This window comes from Cyprinodon variegatus, unplaced genomic scaffold (genome assembly GCF_000732505.1).
Source record: "Cyprinodon variegatus isolate N-32 unplaced genomic scaffold, C_variegatus-1.0 Scaffold446, whole genome shotgun sequence".
Lineage (NCBI taxonomy): Eukaryota > Metazoa > Chordata > Actinopteri > Cyprinodontiformes > Cyprinodontidae > Cyprinodon > Cyprinodon variegatus.
In genome coordinates this window covers 199,415-225,795 of record NW_015150899.1, presented here as the reverse complement: position 1 = coordinate 225,795, position 26,381 = coordinate 199,415, and the positions used below count along the sequence as shown (strand labels likewise).

Genomic DNA, 26,381 nt, shown 5'->3' with positions numbered 1-26,381 from the left:
TCACCCCAGTGCAAGTCACAGTTTATGTTATTATCTAGTTATAACTGCTGTTACAAACTATACTTTACCTTCATATCTATTTATTTAGTAACATTAACATTTTAATTTGGCATCTAATTAAAGGGAAAAACACACACAAAATGTCTTTTTTTAAAGTACATGTATATCAATTCAGGCTTCAAGGGGTTAAATCAAGAAACTGAAGGCAGAACCAGCTGACAGCATGGAATAGGGTAAGACACACAGGGGCGATTCTAGGATTAGAGGTTTAGGGGTGCTGAGCACCCAGAGAGTTGTCTGGCTAAACAAGATGAATTTCATTGTTTTCTACTATAATTTTTAAAACATGTTAAGTGCGTTTTATTGATAACTGCTCCATCATCATGGATAAATCATAAAATGGATTGTAAATACAAATATCTATTAATTTACTAAAGATTTAGTAAATTTAAATATTGATATTGAAATGGGGTTTTAAAGATAATCAAACAGGGCAGTCTCTGACACATTAGAGCCCCTTGCTGCTGAATATTTCACCAACACACCAGCAATAGTTGCAGAAATCTGACTGAACATTTCAGAAATCACCTGAATGCAGCGTTTTCCTCAAAGTGTTGGTCAATATTTTAGTTAAGGAGCTCCCTTAGGCTTGTTTACTTGTTTTTTTAGTATTCCTGATTAACCAGAACAGAACTGAAGGGGTTAAATACCCAAATACTGTATAGTTTTTACAATATCACTTTTTTGTTTTGTTTTGTTTTGTTTGTTTTTTTATTGTAAAAAGCGCACACAGTATTAAAAAAATAACTAATATTTCAGGGGTGCTTTGATTCAAATTAGGGTTGCTTCAGCAGCCCAAAAAATAGGCTAAAAACGCCTAAGACATGCAAAAAACTTACATAATCTGCAACCCAAAACATTGCTATCTGTCTGGGAATTTTTAAAAAGACCTTTTTTAAGGCCTTAGGACTCAAGTGAAGTAAAGTGTGAGCCATTGTGAATTGTCCTAAGAGCTGTGATACCAGAATTGCTCCCATCAGCAATTGACCCTGCAGGACTTGCTTCAAATTATGAAAACATGGTTTCTGCTCTTTCTGCAAAAAAAAAAAAAAATAAGATTTTAAGTTTGCTAACTGAAACTCAAGAGCACTTAAGTTCAGCAATCCCCTGAATGGTGGGGGAAAAAAAAATATTGTATTACTTAGTAGTTGAATAAGTGCATTTTTGTTGGAAGGTTGCAAGTACCCAGTTCGATCCCTACAGCCTCCACTCTGGGTCCCTGAGCAAAACCCTTAACCCCACACTGCTCCCCAGGAGTCGCACAGTGGCAGCCCACTGCTCCCAAAGGGGAGGGGTCAAAATGCAGAGAGTGAATTTCCCCATTGTGGGACAATAAAGGGATTTACATGACATTAATTACCATCAATGCGATTCTTGAGATATTCAGATACCAGTGATTAAAAATAAAGCATTTTTGAAAGAAAAACCCTCTTTTGCTGGTTTAGTTTTTTTGCCTAAACCAAACCCCAAAGTGTGATGATGTCCCTCCAGAACATATGCTAGCCAACATGATGGATATACATACTGAAATGGATACAGATAGCGGCAAAGTCTTCGTCAAGTGAATGTGTTTCAATGGTTGATGAACCGAATCCAGTCGACAAACAGGTCCAGCAACTGCTGCCCCTTAAGGCCTGGTTATCCTCCCGCAGCAATTTGTAACAGTGAGTTTGTCGCAGATATTTTTGATTTATGCTCAATATTGAAGCGTAGTCTATGCTATGTTATTCCACGCCACAACGCAAGAGGGATAATCACGAACTAGCTGTGGGTCTAGATACGGCCGAGGGGGTAAAGAAGTGGGGCGAGTTTGTGCGACAATGGAGGGATATGAGGGTGAAAAATAGCAAAGATCCAGGTGGAAAAAGGGTCCCAGCGTTCTCGTGCACCTCGCTCTTCTAGCTGGTCCAACTTCACGAGTCGTTTTCCACAATGGCGTTCATACAAACAAAACAAGTCGGTAAGGTGCCAAACAGGAAATACGCATAGTGTAGAGAAGCTGTAGATTTGACCAATCAGAGGCCTGCAGTCACCTACAATTTTGGAGAGGTGCAGCAGAGTGTCTGTGGAAGGGGCGGGGACATCTCTGCGTTCACTGCGACACACATTTCTGAGTATAAATCAGACTTAATGTTTGGGCCTGACGCCTCCTCAGATGTGGGAAAATGGGGATGACGAGAATGAGATGTTGACTGTAAGTCAACAGACTTTCAAGATGGTAGGTGTTTAAACAGAATATTTAACTCGATTAAGTTTTTAAACCCGTCTGACCCTGATACGGCTCAGGCCATATATACGCATCTTGACCTGTTTATAGAAAGTACTACAGCCTTACAGGCTATCTATTGCCAAAATATTACCACAAACTGTTGTGGACCTACAGCACTTACTTTAAACCAGGCATCCCCAAAGTCAGTCCTAGAGGGCCGCTGTGATGCAGGTTTTAGAGGTTTACCTGCTCCAGCACAGCTGATTTACATTGATAGTTAATTAACAGACTTTTGCTGAACTGCAATCATCAGAATCAGCTGTGCTAAAGCAGAGAAACCTCTAAAACCTGCAGGACAGCAGGATTAAAAATGCTGTTTTGCACAATTCATCCAAACCCTAAAACAGTTAGCTTGGATCTCCCAGTGTACCAAAAACAGGAAGAAAGGATGTGACGTAAGAGGAAGACGAAGTACTCTGAAACAGACTTTCTTCCTCATGCTCTATTTTTCTTATCAATCTAGGCAAATCTTGAGCAACAATCTGTTGGAATGACATCAGCTGCACTTCCACCGACCATCAAAATATGCAAATTGCAATTATAAAAATAAATTTCTTCAATGGAAATATGGCAATTTAAAAAACAAACAAAGAAACAAAACCCCTTTAAGCAAAAGGTTTTAAAACAAAGTAAGCTACCCAAAGATTTTACTCATCTAATAGCACTACTACAACATTTCTGCTCAAGTAAACATATAGTTACACAAACAAGAGTAGAAAAACACTTGGTAAAAAAGACTTCTTGTTTGATTAATTACAGGATTACAAATTAACTCTGTAGAAGAACTACATTTCCAAATTATATTTCTCAACATAAAACTGCATTGGAGCAGGGTAAAAAAAACATCCACTGCTGATCACTGAACAGCTGAACTTGAGAGTTGAGAGAGTAAGCAGAACCGTTACTCTGGTACAAGTACTTCCCAAGTAATTTACTCAAGTAAAATCATAAGGTACAGTAAAATTACTCCTAAAAGTAAAATCTTTTCAACATATTACTCAAGTAAATGTAACAGAGGAAGTGTGACCAGTTACAACGCACCTCTGACTAGGAGGAAATTGTAACGATCTTGGTTCTGTTGGTTTTCTCTAAGTTTTCAGTTTTAAGTTCATCCAGGTGTTTTCTTTTCCCTTGGCTTCCTCATCAGCTCTACTCACACCTGCTCCTTTTCAGCTCGTTAGTCCTGCCTTTGTTCAGTCCGCCATAAATACACTCCCTCTGCAGTCCCTCAGTGCTGGTTCCTCGTCTTACTTTGTCTCACCCTGGCTCCTTGTGATGGTTTTCCCCTGATGTCTCCATGGTTCTGGTTTGTGTTTTATTTTTATGTTGGATTTTTGGATACCTGTTTTTGCTACCTGTGTTATCCTATTAAATCTTCAAAGAACACACCCCTGCCTCTCAGCCTCTGCATTTTGGTCGTCATAAAAACCTCCAAACACATCGTGACAGAAATATTTCTTTTGGCTGTTAAAATGTTTGCATTGGAAACGCTTTTATTTCACATCACAACTAGACAAGAAAAAAAAAACTAAGTATTAGGATGATGAAATACATGAATGTTATTAATCATTTATTGTTTAAACAAACTTACACAAGTTAATTTAAATGCATTTCCTATTTAATGGAAATACCAAAAATGTGAAACTGTGGGGTTTTTTTTAACATTAGCAGAACATCGATAAAGTTTGGTGTACATTCGTAATGGAAATGCAGCCATTGTTTGTCTGTCTAAAAATCTTTTATTGAGAGCAATCAGCGTCAAACTGTAGGCATACATTTCCCTGGACAGGACCAGTAAAGTGAATGTGGCCTCAGGGGACTTCTGCTTCATCTAACGGTCCGAAAACGGATTGATAATTACTCCTTCTAAATCGACCCTTAGGTTTGAGTGTTCGCACATAGCTTGTGTGTCTCTGAGCTCCTCTGTCATGATCAGGCCGTCTAGGTCTTACTGCTGTGCTTGCATTAGGACTTCTGGACACAGGGAGACTCAGCTTTTAGGACAACTTCAGAGACAGTTGGCCTGTTAAAAAGATAAATGGATAGGTAAAAAGGTGGGATTAAGTGTTAAAAACAAGCTGAAACCAGAAAAAGCATGAGCTCAGTTGTGACACAAGTATTAGCAGATCATAACAACACAGACAGGAATAGTATAACTCAGCTCACCACATATAGGCTATAAGAAGTGTAAAAGTGGTCTGCAGACCACATGACAGGCTCCTGTTTTACATAAACGGTAACATCTTATGAAATACATTATTTACCAGTTCTCAAATTCACTTTTGATTGAACTAAAATCATAACTTTTGCTCAATATTGAGAAAATAATAATGGTGTGTTTTCATATACAATACTGATGCTCCTTGGCTTTTAGTTTTAGCCACTTTCCAGTGTAACAAATGACATAAAACATGTGCTACAGGCAAGCCATATGGTCTGGCTGTTACTAAATGAATAATTAATACATTTGTGACCTAAAATCTGCAAAGACACATTAGGTTCAAAGCTTATTCTGGCATAAAGGAGCTCAAAAATGTTGATCGACTAGAAAGACTTGGAAACATGAACTCTAACTTATGGCTTTGTTTTTCCTAATTGTTTGGGTTCAAATAATTAGCTTTCTAATCGTCTTACTACTCTTTTGTTAGTAATTATTTTAGGACAGCTACATTCAGATGTTTCTAAGGTAACATTCAAATATTTGCACTGAGATCTACCTAAGAAATTCCCTTTTCCCATCATAAAGAGAGGAAAAATTATATTTAATATTTTTTGCTGCTTTTTTTAAATGTTGCACTAAAATATATCCCTTTGTGCGTTTAATTAATACAGTTAAAGGGGTAATAGAATGGATTTAGTTAGTTAAAGCAGCACAAAATCTAAATACGCAAATATTTCCTTCTATGGATGTTTATGGTAATCTCCCTTCCGCCATATTAACTTAGCAGTATGAACCAAGAATCGGAAATATTTTAAACAATGTTTAGTGTGTTTATGTAAAAGCTGTCATGGATACTGCTAGTGTGCTAGGTATAAAAATCCTCCCTTTAAGTATCAACAGGATGGTAATGCCCTTTATCACCTACTCACAAACTCTAAGAAACAGATGAAACATGTTTCCTAAAATGCTCCAAAAACCTTATTATTATTTCTATATTCTAAGGACACAGGCTTTATACATTTGAAAACATATGACACAAAAATACCACCAAGGGAAAATATATATAAAAACCAGGACTTTTAGAAATAAAATAGAATTTATTTCATCACATTGTGAACACATAATACTCATTGCATTATGAACCTTCAATATAACACAACTGACAAAGAATAAATTTCATACATCACAGGTTAAACAATTCCCTTTTTCAGCATATTGGATAAAGTTAAAAAAATAAACAATTCAGCAAAATGGCAACAAACCCATTTTGGTCCATCGCCTGTTTTCAATGAATCATTTTGTCTGATAAATTACTTTATAGAAGAGAGAAACCTTAGGGAACCAATCACAGCCCCTTAAAGAGTCAGGCAATTTTCAGGAAGCCATATTCTTTTCCATTTTGCTCCAAAGATGGATTCTGAAAACCTCATTTCCAGACACTTTGTCTTAAAAATTATATATATTTAGGCAGAAAAAAACATATTTGCATTCCTGATTGAGCGTATATTAATGCATTTTTGCAAATTACATAATAGAAACATGTTAGCGGACAATTATTTCCCAGAAGAAAATCCCTTTATGGATGGTTGCATGGTTACGCAGAATCAGAACAATATCATCCCAGGTGAAGGAAACCTTGCTAGTCATCCAGCCGATATTTCTGACCAAAATTAGTTTTTTTTTCTTTTATTGAATCAGCTAATACAGCGACAGATTCATTCAACAGCCAAGCCTCAAGATCACATGAGCCGCATGCAGTTCAGCTCCCTCCATTTAGTAAAAATATGTCTTCTTTACTCTGATTTCTTAATGTTTCTATAGATTGAGACCTATTCAGCATGTCGTGTATTTGTTATCATTATCATTTTTATCATCCAAATGAGGGAAGAAAAAGCTACACCAGCCACCAACTTTGACTTGCAGCCGCTGTCAAACAGATTTTCAACATTTCTAGGCTGTTAACCAGCTATCAAAGGAAATCAGCTGTGCTAAAGCTGTAAAAACTCTAAAACCTGCAGGACAGCGTCCCTCGAGGACAGACTGTGGACATGCCACATTTAAAGTATCAGATCATAAACACTTCTGGCATTATTAGTCCAAACTTGACATCATAATGCACTTCAAAAAGGGTTAATCAACCTGCAAATTCAGATAATATATATATTTTCTTTATTTTGAAGCCACCATGGGAAGGTTAAAATGGTTTTACATTCATTTAAAAGCTTATGCTGCCTATTCTGTAGGTATTGAATGTAGGTATTCAGTTACTCCGAAAGAATAGCTGAGAAAGAAAAATAAAACGGGACCTAAAGAGGTAATGATTTGCATTAATTAGAACATTATTAGATGCAGATTTTTTTTTTTTTCCCTTTAGAAAAAGTCACCAAATATATTCTGGATTAATGATTGTTCAAGTGCGGCTTTAACATTTTTTTATTTCTCAAACATGTAAAAGTCTGATTTTTCCCAAAAGGAGAAAAACTGGGTGCAAATTCCAGTTAAAAAAGAACGACAGATATGGCCTGGCATTAAGAGACCATTTTTAGAAAAGCTACCTTGAAACCAGTTTAAGCAGAACTCAGAATCTGAAAGAATTTGTTCATAAAAACAATATTTACATTGTTCTCTGCTGTTAGATTTCACAGTAAACAAAGTGCAAATAGAAACCTTCATGATGTCTCCCTTGTCTCCGTCTAAGCCCAAGGCCCCCAGGCTCCAGTGGGGCCCGGGTCACATCTGGGGTCATCTTTAGGGTAGTTTATGGGCAGTGCAGTTTTCTGGTGCTCTTCGAGTCTATTGAGGAGATACTCAACCACATCGGGGAAATGAGCTGACACCTCATTTCTCTCCTCGGGATCTTTCTCCACGTCAAACAGCATGACGGGCTTCAGTGGATCCTCCTTAGAGAGCTCAGAATCAGAGCTGTTGTGGCCGGGTCGGGGGAACCAAACTTGACAGCCTGGGAGGGTAATAAGATAAGGTACTTGCTAGTAGACATTCTGTATAACAATTAAGCTGAATTACTCAGTTTCTATGTATTACTATGTATGTTTTCCCTACTTAAAATAATTATAAAAAAGGTATCTCTGAATTTAAGCTTTGTCCCACACAGGGAGACACATGAGATCATGTCTTAAAAGGCTGAAAAATAACCTGCTGGCATTCACAAACTTTTAATATATTGTAATGTAGACCATCTTGATGTCAACAATACAGAGTCATCTCTTTTATAAAAATCTCATTATTTAAAAATATAAATCTCTCTCTATTGCTTAGTCCCAGGATGAATAGATTTACTCCTCCACCACCTTTGGAAGATTGCGTTTATTGAAACCGCTTTTTAAGGAGTTCGCTGTTTGGACAGTTTCCTTATCGATGAGTCAAAGGCATCCTAGGATTGTAGGAGGCTAAAAATGTATTGTTCATACAGAACATGTCAGAAACAGAGTTAAAAGCAGATGTGGAGTATTTAAAACAGACACGGACAAAGGAGAGAATGAGATTTGTTTAACACCCTTAAAATTAAAGAAAAAGGCTGTTAGTTGAAGGAAGGAAGGAAGGAAGGAAGGAAGGAAGGAAGGAAGGAAGGAAGGAAGGAAGGAAGGAAGGAAGGAAACCAGGACGGAAGGAAAGAAAGAAAGAAAGAAACAAGGACCGAAGGAAAGAAAGAAACAAGGACCGAAGGAAAGAAAGAAAGAAACAAGGACGGAAGGAAGGAAACCAGGACGGAAGGAAAGAAACCAGGACGGAGGGAAGGAAACGAGGACTGAAGGAAAGAAAGGAGGACGGAAAAATGAGAGAAACAAGAGGACAGGGATAGAAAGACAAAAAAAACAAACCAGGGAAGAAAAGGACACTAGAAAGGAGACAAAAAAGAGAGCCAGCAGAGAGGATAAAGAACGGAAAGAGACACTAAAGAAGGCAGAAGACAAGGAGGGAAGGGAAACATGAGGGTTTTATTGGACGGATGGAATGAGGGTGTGGGAAAAAAAATAATATTTAGCTATACTCTTACTTTTCCTGCACTTATCCAAAACCTAAAAAATATTGATATTAAATTCCATACTTTCCAGACTATATAACAAACCCCAGAAGTCACTCTGTTTGAAATATGCTACAAAACAAAACAAGCACCAGAATCCATCTAAACATGATCATAGTAATACTTTTAACCTTTAAAAAGCTTTATTTCCTAATAAAGGTTCATGGAGTTAAAAAGTAAATTTCATCGTGCTTTTAGTGATTTTCTACTCTCAGACTAAACATGTCATTACAGCAAAGATCACTGACCGGGGTATCCAGTCAGCAGCTTCCAGTTGGAGGATCGAATGGCTGCGTGAATGGACACATTGAAGCTGGAGTTGGCCCTCCACTTTTCAGGGGACCCCCGAGCCAAAGTTAACGGGCTCTGCCTGCCAGGACCTGCGGAGAGAAGACAACGGTGCTGAGCTTTCCAGGTCGCCCACCTTCAATAACATCAGAAATGCTGATCCTGAGGATATCAGACCACCACTGGACACAAAGCCCCTTCTGTGGGTGTCTGTGTAAACTGGACCAGGAGGAAGACCGGCAGCAAACCTTAGTGCATACCTGAACATCACAGTCCGTATCAAATGAAGGTGTCAAAATAAATAAAACCTAAAGGGAGGCTTGCTTTTGTGGGAAAGAAAATAATAAAGATCAGTTGTGAAACAGCAGGAACAGAATGGTTTAAAAAAAAAGCTTGATATCATTGCTTGTTTAAAAATGTACTTATGTCTTTTATAAACAAGCTAACGTTTCTTAAGGTGTTGATGAAATGTCTGTGAAAGACTCCTGCTAAAATTCAATAACATCAGTAAAGCCGTGCTAGAGCAAAGTGAAGCCATCCTGAGTTTGCTATTTAATAGAATATTAAAAACAAGCTGATTTTCCTCACATTTTCATCCTCTATCTCAAGCCAGAAATAAGTAAAAAAAAAGAAAAGAAAAAAAAAACATCAAAAGTAGCAGTAAGGCATTCAATAGCCATATATGTATAATAGTCCTATCAATAAGTCCAGAAGATGCGAAACTGGACCTTTTTCCACAAGATGAGATGGGATGAAAAAGGATGGCGGTGAATCTAAACGACATTAAAAAGGTTTCTCAAAGAAGTGGTTGTGTTTGACAGGGATTTCTTGTCTTCCCCATGTATCCACAGGCCAAGATGACCGGGCTTGAAATGTTTAAAGAATAAATCAGGAACTATTGGAAGGCTTTTGGGGCAAAAATTAAATCAAAACAAGTGTGAATCATCCAATCTGAAACAACACTATAATTAACTTCTAGACTGTCATTAAAACATGGCTGAAATGCAACTTTTGAAATAATGTATGAATATTTATGCATAACCTAGATCCACACTGCATACTTCTGATTTTACTAATTAGACAGTAATAAGAGGCACACGCATCACGAGGTGAATATGTAATTCAAGCCGTTTGGTAATCAGGTTATTATTTCAGTGCAACAGTTGATGAATAAATGGTTTAATTCGCAGGTCTTCAACAGGGGGTCCGTGACCCCTAGGGGGTCCATGGAGGTACTGCATGGGGGTCTCAAAAGTTTTGGTTGATTAAACTTATTTTTTAAATTCCCCACTGCAATTTTTCCACTAATTGAAATGTCTTTAAATACACATTAACATGAATTCAACAAACTGTAGTAAACAGATAAATGGAGGCAGAAGATGTCTTTCAGTCATCAATGCACACATTCAGCGACAAACAGGAGCTCTTTCAAGCTGGGCACCGTTTCATTCACAACACCTGTCCCATCAACCAGGAATCAGAATCAGAAATACTTTAATAATCCCAAGGATAAATTATTTTCATTACATTTCTCCATATTTAATAGAGTGACTATAGGACCAGTTTGATATAACACAGTTTCATACAATACATATAATTAGGGGGTCCCCGCTCTATCTCGCCATCAGTTTGGGGGCCCTTGGACTGGAAAACGTTGAAGACCCCTGGTTTAATTAATCTGGTAAGTTAAATTTTGGGGGGACTTAATATAGAAGGAGAGCGGTTGTGAACAGCAGCTTTTCTGATATTGACACAGATTTTCGATTAAAGTTATAGTGGAGGATGTTCTTGTTCCGGGTGGATCATCTAAATAAGTGGTCCTCCTAATTGTCAATCAATCTGGTAATATGTTTACATAAGGCCGTCCTACGTGCTCTTCTCCATTTTCAATTACATAGTGAGTCTGACATAGTGGAAAAATTATGCAAACAGCAACTGTTAAACAGAGCGTGCATGAGGAGAAGTGGGCTCGTTCATGCTCTGATACATAATAGGCGTTTCCTCTCAGGAGCGGGTTCAGGGTTGTGCATGTGCACAAAGGGCGGGCCCTTACAAAAAAATCACAAAAATCCTCCATGATGCCTTTCTTTTTTGGGGGGTGGGGTGGGGGGTTATTAAATATCATAACTCTATTATAATATTTAATAAAACTAATAACTAATAATATTTAATAAAACTAATAACTGTTAAGTCTCAACTGTCTCAAATTTTAAATTTTTTTATATATATATTTTTACCCCTGTATGATACAGTTCAGCTGGCAGATGTAAATTTAACCAAAGAAGGATAATATAGTTAGGGATGCACGATATTGGGATTTTGGCCGATATCCGATATGCCGATATTTTAAAACTCATGTAGTCGATAACCGATATCGATGACGATGTTAAAGCTGGACAAAAATAAGTAGTCATTAAAAATAGCAGTTTTGTTATCCATTTCTGACACTTTGAAAAATTATATACTCAAATATATTTTCATATGCTGATATCAAATTGATTTTTAAAAACGCGGTATCGATCTATTTTACTTTCAAAATCTCGTAAAATTTCATCGTTCTGTTACAAACTCTCGTGATATTTTGCAAATTCTTGTGAGATTTTGTTAGTAAAATAGATCGATACCGCGTCAATATATCAACTTATAAAAATATGGCAAAATTTTGTGAATTTTCGGGGGATTTCGTAGCATAACGATGACATATAGAAATATTTCATTAGTAAAAGAGATTGATATGGTGTTTTTAAATGGCAATATATCAGCATATGAAGATATTGTGATATTTTAATGTATCAATATTTTTTCCCTCGTCTTTAGAAGTTTTTAAGTCTGTAAGTTTTTGAGGAAGAAGAAGAAGTAGTATTTTTTTTTTATTTAGACTTTAAAAATTCAGAAGCTGATCAAATATCGGGTTAAATATCGGTGGGGTGGCCGATGTCCGATATTCAGTTTTAAGGTTGATACAGGCCGATACCGATAGGGGGCCGATTATATCGTGCATCCCTAAATATGTTTTTTTTTTCCAGTTCAATTACAGATTCAATAATTTGCATTTTAAAGGATTTCTTACAAGTATGCTGAGACTAAAAGTATTTTCTTAAAGGAGCGCATACATTTAATGACAATTTTCTTCCCTTTCAGGTGTTTTCTTAATAAATTATTTTGAATATCTGGCATTAAAGGTGCAGTAGGAGATCTTTTCTGACGCATTTTTTTAACCATGTGGCTTAAAGATCTCCCCACAGCTGCTTAGCAAGCAGTGACAAAGAAGGTCTGGAAGTGAGACTAAAATAAAAGGTCCCCGCTACAGTGAGAAATCAATGATGACCAATAATGTCCACCAATCACAAACCACTTTCGGTTGTACACTATTGGTTCCTGACACGTCAACCACGCTCATCTGCTTGTCCCTCCCCCTTGTGCGTTTACCGTGACACATGAACGAATCGAACCCCAATGCTCGCACAGGAAGCCATGGCTGGAAGCTAGTCACTGTTATGCTACGTTCACACCTAAAGCAGCAAGAGCAGCAAAAACATGCGTGCTGCTTAATTTTTTATGCTTGTACAAGTTTAGTTCTGATGCACGTTCTGATGCGCGTTGGGTGGAGCTACCCTATCCTTTCTTTGCCTGTAACAATAGCAGCTATATTTACTGTGACCAGCGGCTAAAAAGTAGTTTGAATCTATTTTGAAGTGAGAAAGTTCACCTGAAAACATGTTCAGTGTAATCAGTTCATCCAGAATACCATCCTGCCTTCAAATATTATCTCTGTCAGAGTCGCTTAGACCCCGTACACCGGCGGCGGCTGGAAAACGGTTTTCATGTACGTAATCCAAACTGCAGGCACCAGGATAATAAAAAAGCGAACATATATCACCAGCAGATTTCTACATATTAAGTTAATTTAGGCGTTAATAAACTGTTTCAGAGGAGTGATCATAGCGCTCTGCATCATCAGTGCTGTGTCTCTCTCCCTGCCAGCTCCCAGATCTGCAACGTGCTGCTTCAGTTGCTCAGATGCGCTGCAGGACCTTTCGCTGCGCCGTGATGAACACCTCGACACACAGAATGCATGTTCATGTGTTTTGAAGCTGAGGTTTCAAGGGGTGATCTGAAGGGAGAGGCATGGTTGTGTATGTTCAAAAATATAGCTTCCTGGAACCGTTTTTTCCAAGATCTCCTAAGGCACCTTTAAAGAAAAGGAGATGATTTCAATTTCCATGTTGTTTAAAAGTAGGTGGGGAGGAATCCAAACCAAACGTAGAAAAAAAAGTGTGAAAAGTTTGATAAGTAAGCAGCTTTTAAGAAGATACTTTGTTTTAAGCATCATTTTCCTCAAACACGTTGAATCCGACTGGAGGAGGTCGACATGGAGGTGATGCGGTTGATTCAGCATCGGTTCTCCATGCCTACCAAGCACAATGAGTAATTTTCCCATCCAGCAGCTCTGCAGATACACACAAAGGATAAAATCACAGAAATAGTCGCCACCTGGCGAACGTCTACCTGCTCCGTAAAACGTGAGCACTTTCTTTTCAATCCTTTTATTGACAATGTCCAGAATTTTTCTGGAGCCTCCCACGGTGAGTTTATTTCAACGCCCCTGGAAAAATGTCTCCTAGAAGGGGAGCACACATGTCTGTGATTTCCAAAAGAAGGAGGAAAACCTGGAGCATTCCCAGGTTCATGCCGTGGCTGACCCCAGCAATGTGCTCCTGATTAGGCAGATTTGCAAGTGATCTCAGCCTCCCGGCGCTGTCAAAAACAAGTTCTTCCTCGCATTTCTTTGTGTAAGGATGACGCCTGCGTTACCGGTTGGAGCTCCATCAGCGCAACAGCAACGGGCCTCAGAGCCAAAACATTTCTGATCTCAGCGTTTCTGAACCGCGTGATAGAAGCTACCGCGTACAGTTCTTCACCCTCTGTTGCGCAAGTGACATGTGGGCATCTTAATAGCTCTTGCATGCCTTCAGCTGGTCTGCTCAATGAGCAGAGGTCTGAGATAAGCAGATTCACAGGACTTACACTCTTGCACAAGGAAGCGGGAGCACTGGTATGTGCAGCGCATTGCAAAAACATTCATTTCCTTTTAATTGTGCACATTCTTTCACTCTGCAACTAACTTTATGTGATAGACCACAAAGATGCCGATAGTTTTAAATTATTTCCTGTATGTGTAGGAAAACTAGGGTGTGAAAGCTGGTCAGAATCAATCGGAAAATGGATGGAGCTTAATACAGGAAGAAGACCTGTTAGAGGGGGTTCATCTCTTAGCAAGAACAACAGCTCTGAACATATTATATCAGGGCAGTATTAATAAAAGTGTATCCATGGCCCAGACAAAGTTCAAACCAAATTTAAACAGAGGAACTGTGGCAAAGGTTGAAAATGGACGCTCTTCATCTAATAAGACTGATATTGAGCCATTTTGGGAATAAGAACGGGTAGAAGCGTTTGTCTCTAGACGTGAAAAGCAAAATATTACCCAAGTGCAGGCAGAAATGTGTCTGGGATGTATTGACTGGAGGAGATTAAGTCCAAATATCTACCACATTTCTAATATTTCTCTTTCTCTAAGTGTTTCAAGTCTTTTTTTTCTTTCAATTGACAATGATGCACTGCTTTGTTTTGGTCCAACAGATTCCAATAAAATACACTAAAGCTTGTGGTCCTTCTATGAGAAAAAGTGAAAAAATTCAAGGCTTGTGCAGCAGGTGCGAACATTCATCATTTGAGCTTTAAAAACACCAGGGTTCGATTTGCTTCCTAATACTCAAACTCTTTCTAGCTTAAGGAATTATGGAGCTCCACAGTTTTCCCCACATGTCCAGGTGTTTCATTCATTCCACGGATAAACTCGGACACAGATCGACTTCACAGAGGATTTCTTCATGGATCCATGCCAGCGTGGTGGAGAACAGTGAGGACTATTGGGAAATAGAGAATAGAGAAAAAGCTAGAAAGAAATTTCGGGTAGGGGGTGTTAAAGGTTTCTGGCCAAGTCCGGGACCCCTTTCACCCCCTCTGCCTCTCCCAACAATCGAGAAGTTCGGGGACCCCTCTGTTACACATTTAGCAGACCTCCCTCTGCTCATTCTTTGAGCCCTACAGGAAGAGGAACCTTCAAAGCCGACTTGAAAGGAGGAAAATATGTTGAGAGGGAAAAAAAAGAGAAGTCTTTCATGAATTAAACCAAGAAACCTCAGAAGAATGACAAGAGACCGAGGGGAAAAGGGGAATGGACATGAAGGACCTAAAGAGAGGCAGCCTCAATAGGGCAACAGAAAGAGGAGAGGAATTCCAAAAAGCAGGAATGCTGAGAAAGAGAGGCTGGCTGTCAATTTGGTTGTTGACAATAAAGATTTCAACATAAAACATCATGGTGAAAGCTTGTAAAGCTGCTGTTGTTTTTCACCGGCTCCTCTTATCTTGATGATTTACATAGTGACGAGCACCAGTAAACTTTGAGAGGAATCCGAGTACCATGGGATGCGGGACGATAAACAGTCCTGTTTGAAGACACACAGTAAAAATCGGCAGCTGGACATTAAACATCTAAGTTTGTATAATATGGAGACAATTGCATCACATTGCTTCTCTAGTTTTAACCTATGTTGGGTGCAAACGCCTTGCTAATTTAAGTGGCGGCCCAGTGGTTAGGGCATTGACCTTGGAATCCTGAGGTTGTGAGTTTGAAACCAACTCCTACAGACTGCCACTCTGGCTCTCTGAGCCAGACCCTTAACCCCTGCTTGCTCCACAGTGGCAGCCCACTGCTCCCCAAAGGGATGGGTTAAATTCAAGGGAAATTTCTCCTATGTGAGATCAATAAAGTTCAGTTGTTATCATTCATTATTAATAAATGATTTAGCTAAATTAAAAAACTTCCTGCAAAATTAAAAAATGACACAAAAAAAGAAAAAAAAAAGAGGCTGAAAAGGAGAAAAGCTTCAAACAGAGGCAATAGTGTTCATTGAACTATAAACGCCCTGCAAATACAAAACCTGATGCAAATACAAAAGGGATGCTAACACAAAATCACGCAAAGAAATACTGCAAGTAGCAAGACTAACCACAGTTAGGAAAACTGCAAAATAGCATTGGATAATGAAAGTGCTACAAACCAGTAGGGGGAGATGATTCTAAACTCATTTGGGACTAGAACCTTGAGAGAGACAGAACTGGGATGCTAAAGCTGGGTGTACAATGTGCCATTTTTTGCCCTATTTGGGCCGACTTTCCAGTATTGCGAGAGTTTTTCCTTCGGGCCGACTTTCAGCCTGATCGTGCATCATGTAGTGTACAGGAGTAACGAGGCGAGATCAGCCTCTCATATCCACCTCCCGATCAGGAATCGTGAGGTCGGGAGAAAATCAAACATGTTTGATTTTCAGTCGATCGAGCAAATCGGTCATTGAGCAAACAGAGATTCTTCTTCTTCCTACTCTCAGATGAAAACACAGACGTATGGCGGGGATGTAAGTGAAATGGAGTTCTTCCTGTAAAGTTGACAGACCGTAGTAGCCACGTTTGCTCAGCCATGTCTTTGTCCAAATACACTGTCGCCTTTTCTTTTTAGGGCTTTCAGCACAAAATTGCACAAATTGTCAAGGCAGCGCGTTTCACTCTAATAAGCTTCATATTCCTCTTAAACTCGCTTGGCAGTTGCTTTTTGCTTAAGGCCTTTTTTCCTTTGAATGAGTTTTTTTTCGTAAACATCATTTATGTATTTGCAGCATGTTTCATGTTTCCAAGGAGTTTCCACTTTACTGCTTTCTATTTTCTTGGAGTTCAGCTTTTCTTCTTTGCAGCATTTTTCTTCACATTTGCTTTTTGTTTTTGCTCCTCAACCTTCTTAACCTTAAAATCTGCTTTGAAACCATTTATTTGACATTTGCACTCCTCTCCTGCCTCAACCTATTCAAAAGTCAAGTACCGGTAGCTTATTTTCCTCCCATTTTCTCCAAGTTCCACAGACCATTAAAATTAAAAGGCAGAGGACTCACCATGAACATTCTTTATCTTTAAGTTCAGAAACGTGTTATTTAGATCTGTAGTTTTATTTTTTAATGCAGTGCAACCAACTGCCTTCAGTGTTACTCTAGGATAAATCCAGTCCTTTGATGATGGAGTCTGAGGTTTGTTAGAGAACAATCAGACTCACGAATACCAGGAAACCTGTATTAAATCAAGCATTTGTGGCAGGATGTATAAATTGTTCTTTACAGGTGCTTTAATGATGAAAAGTTGGCTTTATACACCAAGATAAACAGAGAGGCTAAATAAAAGAAAAACAAAACACAATGCGCAACACCTTGAGGATTTAGATTTTTGCAATAACTGTATTATACATATAAATTTTTCCCCATCTTGTTATTTTGTTTATTTAGCAAAAAGGTAATTTTGAATCATATTCAATTGAAATCAATTTCAATTCAAAGCCCTGTTAATCTCAAGGCACTTTACAGAGACAATTCAACCAGATCATCCAGTCAGATTGGTTCAAAGTTTTCTATCTAAGGAAAACCAGTTGATTGCATCGACTCATTGACTGGAAGGCAATTCCTCACACCAAGCATGCTTGTAGCGACAGTGGAGAGGAAAAACTCCCTTTTAACAGGAAGAAACCTCCAGCAGAACCAGGATCAGTGTGAGCCGAGGCCGACTGGGGTTCAGGGAGACAGAAGCAGACATATAAATGAAGTAGAGATACAAAAGGGACTGTGAAGCAGCTCCACAGGCGGCCCCGTCCGGGAAACACACAGCCAGGCAGACGAGCTTCGAGTCAGCTCCCATGTCACAGGATGAACTTTATATGCATTTGTGCATGGTAGCTTTGAATTTTAGGCTAAATTTACACAGCTAATTCGAAACACTTGTATTAAAATCTATGCAAGAGGAGTTTTTTATATACCACTCACAGGACAGTTTGTGTTCTTATACTCCAGAATTTGAAAATGCGCAACTTTTTTTTGTAACTGTGAAAGAAATAGTTGTGAAAAAAAATCTACAACTACAAAACTCCGAAGTTACGACGCACAAATAGCTTTACAACAATAATTTTGGATCAAATGGAGCAAAACTGAGAATGTACTGTTTGTCTACTTGTACTCAACAGTTTAGAGAGGTGTAACAACACAAATCCTCCATTTTATTTCTCTCTACAATTTAAATTCACAGTTACAGTGAACAAACACTCATTGATGGTTTTATCATGGGAATGTGTAAAGAAAAGTTCAGATATAAATATGACTGCAAAGCACTGCTGCTTTGATTATTCGCAAAGAACAAAAGTCGGTTGTTTCGCTCATAAGTTTGAAAACATTTCCCTAAGAGGCCGGAAACAAATGATCTTCCTAATCCCTTGTTTTCTACCAACAGCTCAAAAACAGCCTTGTGTCAAAACAGCTCAGCGAGATATATTGGTGTGGGCGTGTTGTTTAAATTACAATCCACAGCGCAGCGCTGAAGTCACAGGAAGAGACTCACCACATATTAAAAACACTGCGCTCTGGGTTATAAAACTGTCACACGGGATGCTACAATGATTGCAAGTTAAAGGATAAAACTATGGGATTCTAACTATTAAGTAATGCTGAAAACATCAGCGCCAGCATGTATTTAACTGGGTGACAACCATTTACTTCCTGTACCCGTGGGAATCTGTCCCGACAGCCAACATGAGAGGGGTTGGATACACCCTGGATGAGTTACAGTGTGACGCAGGTTACCTAAGTTTTAATCTAATTTTATTTTGCTTACATACAACATCCATTCTGGATAAACAAGGAACTCATTTAATCAGGCAACAGATGCAACAAGCTGGGGGGCCTGAGTTTGACCAGCCATTAGCTTCCCTCAGGATTCCAACATTCCAGAATTTTCCAGACTAAAATTTCCATAGTTCTTAGTTCTTTCTGTGCATTTCAAAAGAAAGCTTAAACTTAACCACAAAATGTGATAAAATCACGACTGCCAAATTTTCATGCCTCACCGATGGTTAAAACTCCGACACAACATGGGTTTGCAAGATCATTTTGATCTTAAAACAATTTTAAAGCAACTTTTAGCCACTAGGGGCGCTGTACTGTTACAATATCAGTAATAAATAATCAGTCTCCTGGGTTATTTGTAAAGACAGGGCAACATTCAACGCTTTAGATTAAATCCTGCATTAGAGAACAATAAAAAATGTCTGACCAGGTAAGTTTGATCCTTTTTGTTGCCTAGTAATAAAAACTTTTAACTTAGTTCGATCTTGTGTTTAAGGGGAGCTCAGATTGCCAGGGGTGCCCCAAATATACTGTATATATCCCATGCACCTTTTTTTCCCCCATTGGCACCATCTTCTCCTCTGACTATTTTAAAGTTCTGATGCTTTCTAGAGAAATAACACAATAATTTAACCCTCCGCTATCAAATCTTATTCCAAAATGACTAACATTTATGTCCAGTTCATATATTTTTAACTAGAACCAGAGATTTGCTAAAATAAATAAACAAATTAAAGGGGTTTATCTAGATCAGGGGTCGGCATCCTGTAGCTTTTAGCGCCCCCCTTTGCAGCTCCATGGAGCTTTTTCAAAAATGTATGAAATTGAATAAAATAGATTTTTTTTGTTTGTTTGTTTTAATATGGTGTGCAGGAAGTCAAACAAACATTCATTATATTTTTTTTCCAATGCTGTAAAAATTTGTACCTTAAATAAAATGTACTCAATAAATGTAAAACTTTCTGTCAACGAAGATTTGCATCATAGCCTCTAACGCAGGTTTCAGCGCGGTGCGGTGCAAAGGGCAAAAAAGGAAGATAACTGATAAGAAGAATGGACCAAAGCATTTGATTTTCTTACCAATGCGGGAGGATTGCTTGCATGTTTTCTTTGTAATGAGAAGGTGTAAAGTAATAAAAAGAGTCATTTGGAAAGGCCTTTTCAGGGAAGGCATGCTAAATATGAAGTGTGATTGCAGAAGGTAACTTCTGGATACATTAGAGGATCGCAAAGATAGATTTAAGAAGTGGATTGCATAGGGGTGTAAATAATAATCGTTTTGTATCGATGCATCGATCCAACAGCCGACGATGCATCGACACGTCCGCAAGAGAATCGATTAATTTTTTTTTTATTCCGGTCTATTTGTATCTATTTGCTCCTGGGCGTAATTCTCCCTCCCGTGCTGTGGTGGCGCTAAACCTAGTTTGCCCTCCTACCTCGCTTCCTGGACATACTCTTACAGCAGTGTGTTGCAGTGAGCTTGACACAGAATTTTTTAAATTATGCTCAATATTGAAGCGTGGTCTGAGCTACACACTGTGGGTCTAGATACGACCGAGGTGGTGAGGAAGTGGGGGCGAGTTTAGTCCGATGACGGAGGGACATGAGGGCCAAAAAGGGATGAGATCCAGGTGGAAAAAGGGTCCCAGCATTCTCGCGCACCTCGCTCTTCTAGCGGGTCAAACTTCACGAGTTGTTTTCCTCAATTTCGGTCATAAAAACAAAACAAGCTGGCCTCCTGTCTGCGGTCAGCTACAATTTGGGAGAGGTGCAGCGGAGTGTCTGTGAAGGGGGCGGGGACGTCTGGAGCCGAGGTATTGCATTGCACTCATTGCACTGATTATGTGCAGTATTTTTTGATGCAACTTTTCTACTTCTGTTATTTGCTGTTGTTTCTAAAAAAAAATGCATAACGATATTACAGCTTTCATTGATTTATTTCAAACTTGAAACTTTGTTTAGCCTGTAAGGTGTAAAAAAATAATAATAATAAAAAATAACTAACTAACCGATTAATCGAATCGAATCGTGGTGTATTCTTGAGTATAGAAAATAATCGAATCATTGGGTCAGGAAATCGATACTGAATCGAATCGCCATGATGGATGTGATTTACACCCTTAGGATTACATCTCCAAACTCCACTACTGCCGCTAGTTTCTTTGGAACATGGAAAACCGTCCACAGAACGAACAGGTACGCTCTGATGCAGGGATGGGAATTTTCTTCCAATTTTTCCCCAAATCCTCAAAATAAAAATAAAAAAATCTGATTTCTTTATTGTGTTTCTATAATTTCATCAATGCAAAAAAAAAAAAACCCAAACAATATACATTAATTTTTGTAATGGAATTTAAACTTAAAGCACCAAATATTATACAGCACAGTCGTCACATGATGTGACATTTGTTCCAGGATAAACCTTTAATCAAAAAATGCTTATTATATATTTAAGCCCATGTAGTCCTTTTTTATGATGGGCTAATACACTTAGAGACCGTGTTGCCATATGAGATTTAAATAAGACTTTCAAATTTTTGCGGCTCCAGACAGATTTGTTTTTTTGGTCCATTATGGCTCTTCGAGCAGTTAAGGTTACCGACCCTGATCTAGATGAAAGAAAATGTTTAAACAGAGCTTAGAATAAAGGTTAAAATGATATAAAGACAATGATTTAAAAACTAAATAACTAAAGACTGCTGGATTGTTTTAAAAATTCCCACAAAGGATCAGGAGCAGCTTATTTAGGAGCTACAAACTAGTATATCTTTATTTCGCTTTTTGGGATCAGAAGGTTCACATCTGTTCCTCCGCTGACCCATTACACCCTCCTGTGGCACATCTGCGAGGAATTTTAGTACAAAAAACAACAAAAAAAAAGAAATTGTGCCCCTCCTGTTTCTCCGCTATTCTTGAATGTCCAACATCAAGGTCTGAGTTTTTCACCTCAGTCAGAAATAGCTGCCTCAGACCAGAGAGTCCCATTAGAGATGGAGGTGGTGGTTAGGTCCACAAATTATTAAGTGGTTAAGGCAGGAGTCCACTCCTCCATGTTTCCACAGTCATATGACCTTTTACCAGGAATCCTCCCTACAATCAGAGGTTAAACAGCTCACACACACCCAGCTATCTACTGTGGACTGATAACAATGACGGATTATTTTCGGCTTCTTTAGAAATCAGGTAATTATTTATACTTTATTCTTATTTTTTACAGTTTATCACATTAAAATCACTAGTTTAAGTTGGTTATACACCACATTTAGTGACAAAGCACAGTCCAAAAGCACTCTGATCACTTGGTTGAATAGGCATTGTCTGATATTATGCAACTTTTTACCATATTATTTTGCCTTTGGATCTGCTGTGTGAATCCAGACAACGTTCTTTTGGTATTTCCGTCCATGCTGAGAGGAAATAAAACAGATTTAAACCGGCAAAAGAATAGGACTATGCATCCTGCACAGCATGGACACAGGAGGAGGAGAGGCAGGCAACACGAGGTTTCCATCTTTGCTAGCTTTATCAAGCTGTTGGCCATATCCAGGAGATGAATCACGACTTGGACCGTTTCAAACGGGCCTATTAGGGTATTCTCCCACAGATCAGGGACGTTCATGTTTGGTAAAATAGAGGCCGAATTCAACAACCTGACGAAACTTGTTCCAGCTACAGGATTTACAGTCCAACTGGGACACATCCCCTATTATTACGATTAACTTTCAGGATTTCTTTCCTTCCTTTCTTTCAGATACTCTTTAGAAGTTGGTTATTTATAGAATAGAAACAAGGGTAATCCTACAGTTATCGATTATATACGCTTATTCAATAATTATTCATCATCATTCATATTTAGCAAAAATCAACAGCAATTTTAATTCGGAGCACCAAGCTCAGACGGATTAAACAAACATTTAACCAGGTTATTATCTTTCCTTCATCATTATTCATGTGGTTCTTGCCTCATTTGCAGATTCTCTGTCACAAGTTTGGTACGTTCAAACTGAGTAACCAGACACACCTAAGCCTAAAAGTCTATGTAAATCACTAGAACATCAAAACCACTCAGTTCATTCTGAAAACACCAACGAAAGGTAGCTAGTTAATTTTAAAGGTCCCATATTATACTAAATTAGCTTTAAACATTTTCCAACAGTCATATGTGCTCTGAAGTCTGTGTATTTTTAAATACAATAAAATCCTATGTGATTAATGTGATTATTATGACAACTATTATATTATTATAATAATAATAATGATGATTATTATTTTTTTTTATTTATGCATTTCTTTTTTTTAATGCTTTTCTTTTTTGTAGTACTTTGAGGTCTTTTTAATGAAAAGTGCAGTATAAATCAAATGTATTATTATTATTAATATGTTCTCAAAATGCAAATTATGCCCTTTATGAAGTCATTTGGGGAACAAACCCCTCCCTCTATCTGAGCCCGCGCTTTACCAGGCGCTATCTCTCTGCTCACCAATGCAGACCATCCAAACAGATATGGCTAAGCTAAGAGCTAAGCTAAAAGCTAAGCACAGCAGCTCAAAAGTCATTTTTATTGCCATCATCTGAGCCTGTGAAGTGGGTGGATTTTATTTCTCATGGAAATCTACCTGTTAAAACTCCAGAGGTTTTGCATCTGTGTGCGGAGCATTTTAAAGAGGATTGGTTTCACAATGTTGCTAACAACAATGGTGCTAACAAAGCTCACTTCTCCACACACCTTAAAAGAAATACGGTAGAGGATCAATACCAACTATCTGTTGCAAAGCTGTGAAGGTAACGCCGGGCTAACACTGTACGATTTTTTTGCTCTTTTTTTGGACCGAATTTATTGATCGGGGCGATTTCAGTTCAATTCAATTCAGTTTATTTATATAGCGCCAATTCACAACACACGTCATCTTAAGGCACTTTACAGTTCAACCAGATCATACAGTCATTTAATTCAAAGTTTTCTATCTAAGGAAAACTAGCTGATTGCATCGACTCATTGACTCGAATGCAATCCCTCACACTAAGCATGCTTGTAGCGACAGTGGAGAGGAAAAACTCCCTTTTAACAGGAAGAAACCTCCAGCAGAACCAGGCTCAGTGTGAGCGGCCATCTGCAGAGGCCGACTGGGGTTCAAGGAGACGGAAGCAGAGATCAGCCTGATCGTGCGGCGTGCATCCTGTAGTGAACAGGGAGTAACGAGGGGCGATTAGCCTCTCAAGACCACCTCCCAATCAGGAATCCTAAGGTCGGGAGAGAATCAAACATGTTTGAAATTCAGTCTGCCATCGTAAGGTGGTTATGGACAAATCGCTCAGGCGCAAACAAGGATTCTTCTTCTGCTTCCTCTCAGATGAGAACACAGAAGCATGGTGGGGGTGCGAGTGAAATGGAGTTCTTTCTGTAAAATTGACAAACCGTAGTAGCCACATTTGCTCAGCCATGTCTTTGTTATTTTTTCTTTTTAGGGCTTTCAGCACAAAATTGCACAAATTGCCAAGGCAGCGCGTTTCACTCTAGTGAGCCTTATATTTAACAGGAGGCATCGACACTTCCGTCTATTTCCTCTTCTACTCGTTTGGCTTTCAGATAGACAAGTCCGAGTAGCTCCATCTCACTGCGGCGCTGAGTCCGACGGAGTTTTAGGCATAAAGGGTGAGCAGGTAGATCGCATCAGAGCGTCGGGTCGCACAGTTTGAGAACATGCACCATGAGCTGTGAACTTTTAAACCCTGCGGTTTCGTCATACAGAATGAACTGCATCTGCGTGCAACGATTGAAAAAATCGTACAGTGTATGCCCGGCTTAAGAGCAGGACAAGACTTTATTGTGTCAGAATGCTTAGCCTTTAAACACATTAGCATTGCAGCTAACATTTAAGTCCTTATCTGTTTTGATAAACAGGTGATCACTATATGGGAATAATCACTATATCACTAAATGGGAATAGGAGTCCTTCTGACATTCGTTAGCTTAGAAATAGGTTTTTATTCATCAACATACTAAATATTTACATGTTTTATAATCTTGTATTTGCTACATAGAGAATTGTACATTGTCCCAGGATCATGAATTTGTTGTTATTTGTGGAATTTAACTTTGTATTCTCCCATATGGTACGTGTAGTTTGGTTGACGGATGAATTGCCTTGGTTTTAAAATGAGTCGGTGGTTTTTGTATTACGATGTACATAAAGCAACATACTTGTTTTTTAGAATTTGACCCCAGGAAGACAGGCTGACTGCATGATCGTTTAGCACTCAGGTGAGGCTGATGTGTTAAGCCTCATTACTCAAGTCATGACGGCGAGATAAGACCTATTATCTGGCCATATAACAGTTGAAGCCTGGCAAAGTGAAGGACGTGTGATGCTGTGGGCCTGTTTATCATCCGAAGACCTAAAAGCTATGGAAACCATTTGGAGTGAGCTGGAAGAAGAGAGAATAAGGTACGACACAGAGACTGAGCATTAGGGGGGAAAATTAAGCAGGTCAATTTTGGTCAAGAGAAAAAAAAGAAAGAAATAAGATCCTTCTCCTTGGAGGAGAACAAGTCCCCTCTTACTGGTGCTGTAGGAAATATAACCAGTAGAGGTCAAAAGAAAAAATGTCTAAATGACCTCAATGAACGTTCACCTCATTCTCAATCTGTTTGGTCAATCTTTAAAAGTTAAAAGAATTCTCCAAAGCCTGAATTGTCAGAGCAAAATACAGAACTTATCTGGACAGTGGTTCCATATGATTAATCCAGATAGAAGAAGGAACTTACATGGAACGAGGTCACTATACAAAGGGTCGATGTTGTGCAGCAGCTCCAGTCTGGGCGAGGCAAAGCCTTTGCTGCAAGATAAAAAGGGCCGTTAGTATTAAACACATGGACACACGTGCATGGTGACTATATCTGACTCATGAACAGAGAAAACCTCGATCTGGGATCTGGAAATGTGAACCAGCTGGCTCTGACCACGCTCCACAGCAGAGAAAACACAGCGCTCAGCCCGACCGCATGTCCTGATAACACAACTAAAATAACTCTCACTCCGCTGCTGCCTGCTGGCCTCCATTTTTACTCCACCAGGCCGCTGCTTTTAATTATTAAGCCGGCCACTAAAAGTTAGCAGGGAATGATCAGATGATTTGTGCTAGTCCATTGGGTCGAGAAGAGCACTGGAGTGATTTATAAATATAAAATATAAGACAAAAAATGGAATTCCCTCTTTATAGATTCCTTCTTTACTTTACAAACACATCCAATTGTTTCAGAAAAAAAAATCTAAGATTTTTCCTGAAACAATTTCAGACAACAATAAACGAAAAGAAAACGGTTTTCAAAGAAAAGTTTAAAGGAGTGCAGGTGGCGTACTGATTAGCGCGCATGACCCAGGTTTAAATGCGACCTGTGGTCCTTTGCCACATTTCTCTCTCATACGCCCTTTCCTGTCAGCCTACTGTCGAAAAAACGAGCCGCTAGTGTTTTTATTAAAAAACAAGCACTTAAAATGAACCTGTCTGACAACATGAAGTAGGCTGAAAGATTTCAATGGAGCTGAAGCTATCAATTACCTTTTAACATTAGACATGATTATCTTTTTGAGTTCTTCTAAATAAACATATCTGGCATATAGAAGAAAATAACTTCTTGCACATTTCAAAAGAATCCCACTAGCATAATTTAAAAAATATACACACATATTCTTATCTATCTATCTATCTATCTATCTATCTATCTATCTATCTATCTATCTATCTATCTATCTATCTATCTATCTATCTATCTATCTATC

General features: G+C 38.6%; 1 protein-coding gene across 1 annotated transcript in view; it reads right to left on the bottom strand.

The window, feature by feature from the left end:
• Window positions 1-5,588: 5,588 nt before the first annotated feature.
• arsb (arylsulfatase B) overlaps window positions 5,589-26,381 on the bottom strand; it is a 41,013-nt gene continuing 20,220 nt past the window's right edge. The window contains exons 6-8 of the mRNA XM_015389037.1: window positions 25,367-25,437; window positions 8,781-8,912; window positions 5,589-7,449 (exon numbers count right to left, since the gene is read on the bottom strand). Coding sequence (XP_015244523.1) covers window positions 7,184-7,449; window positions 8,781-8,912; window positions 25,367-25,437 — 469 coding nt within the window. The 3' untranslated portion in view covers window positions 5,589-7,183. The remainder of the gene's footprint in view (window positions 7,450-8,780; window positions 8,913-25,366; window positions 25,438-26,381) is intronic.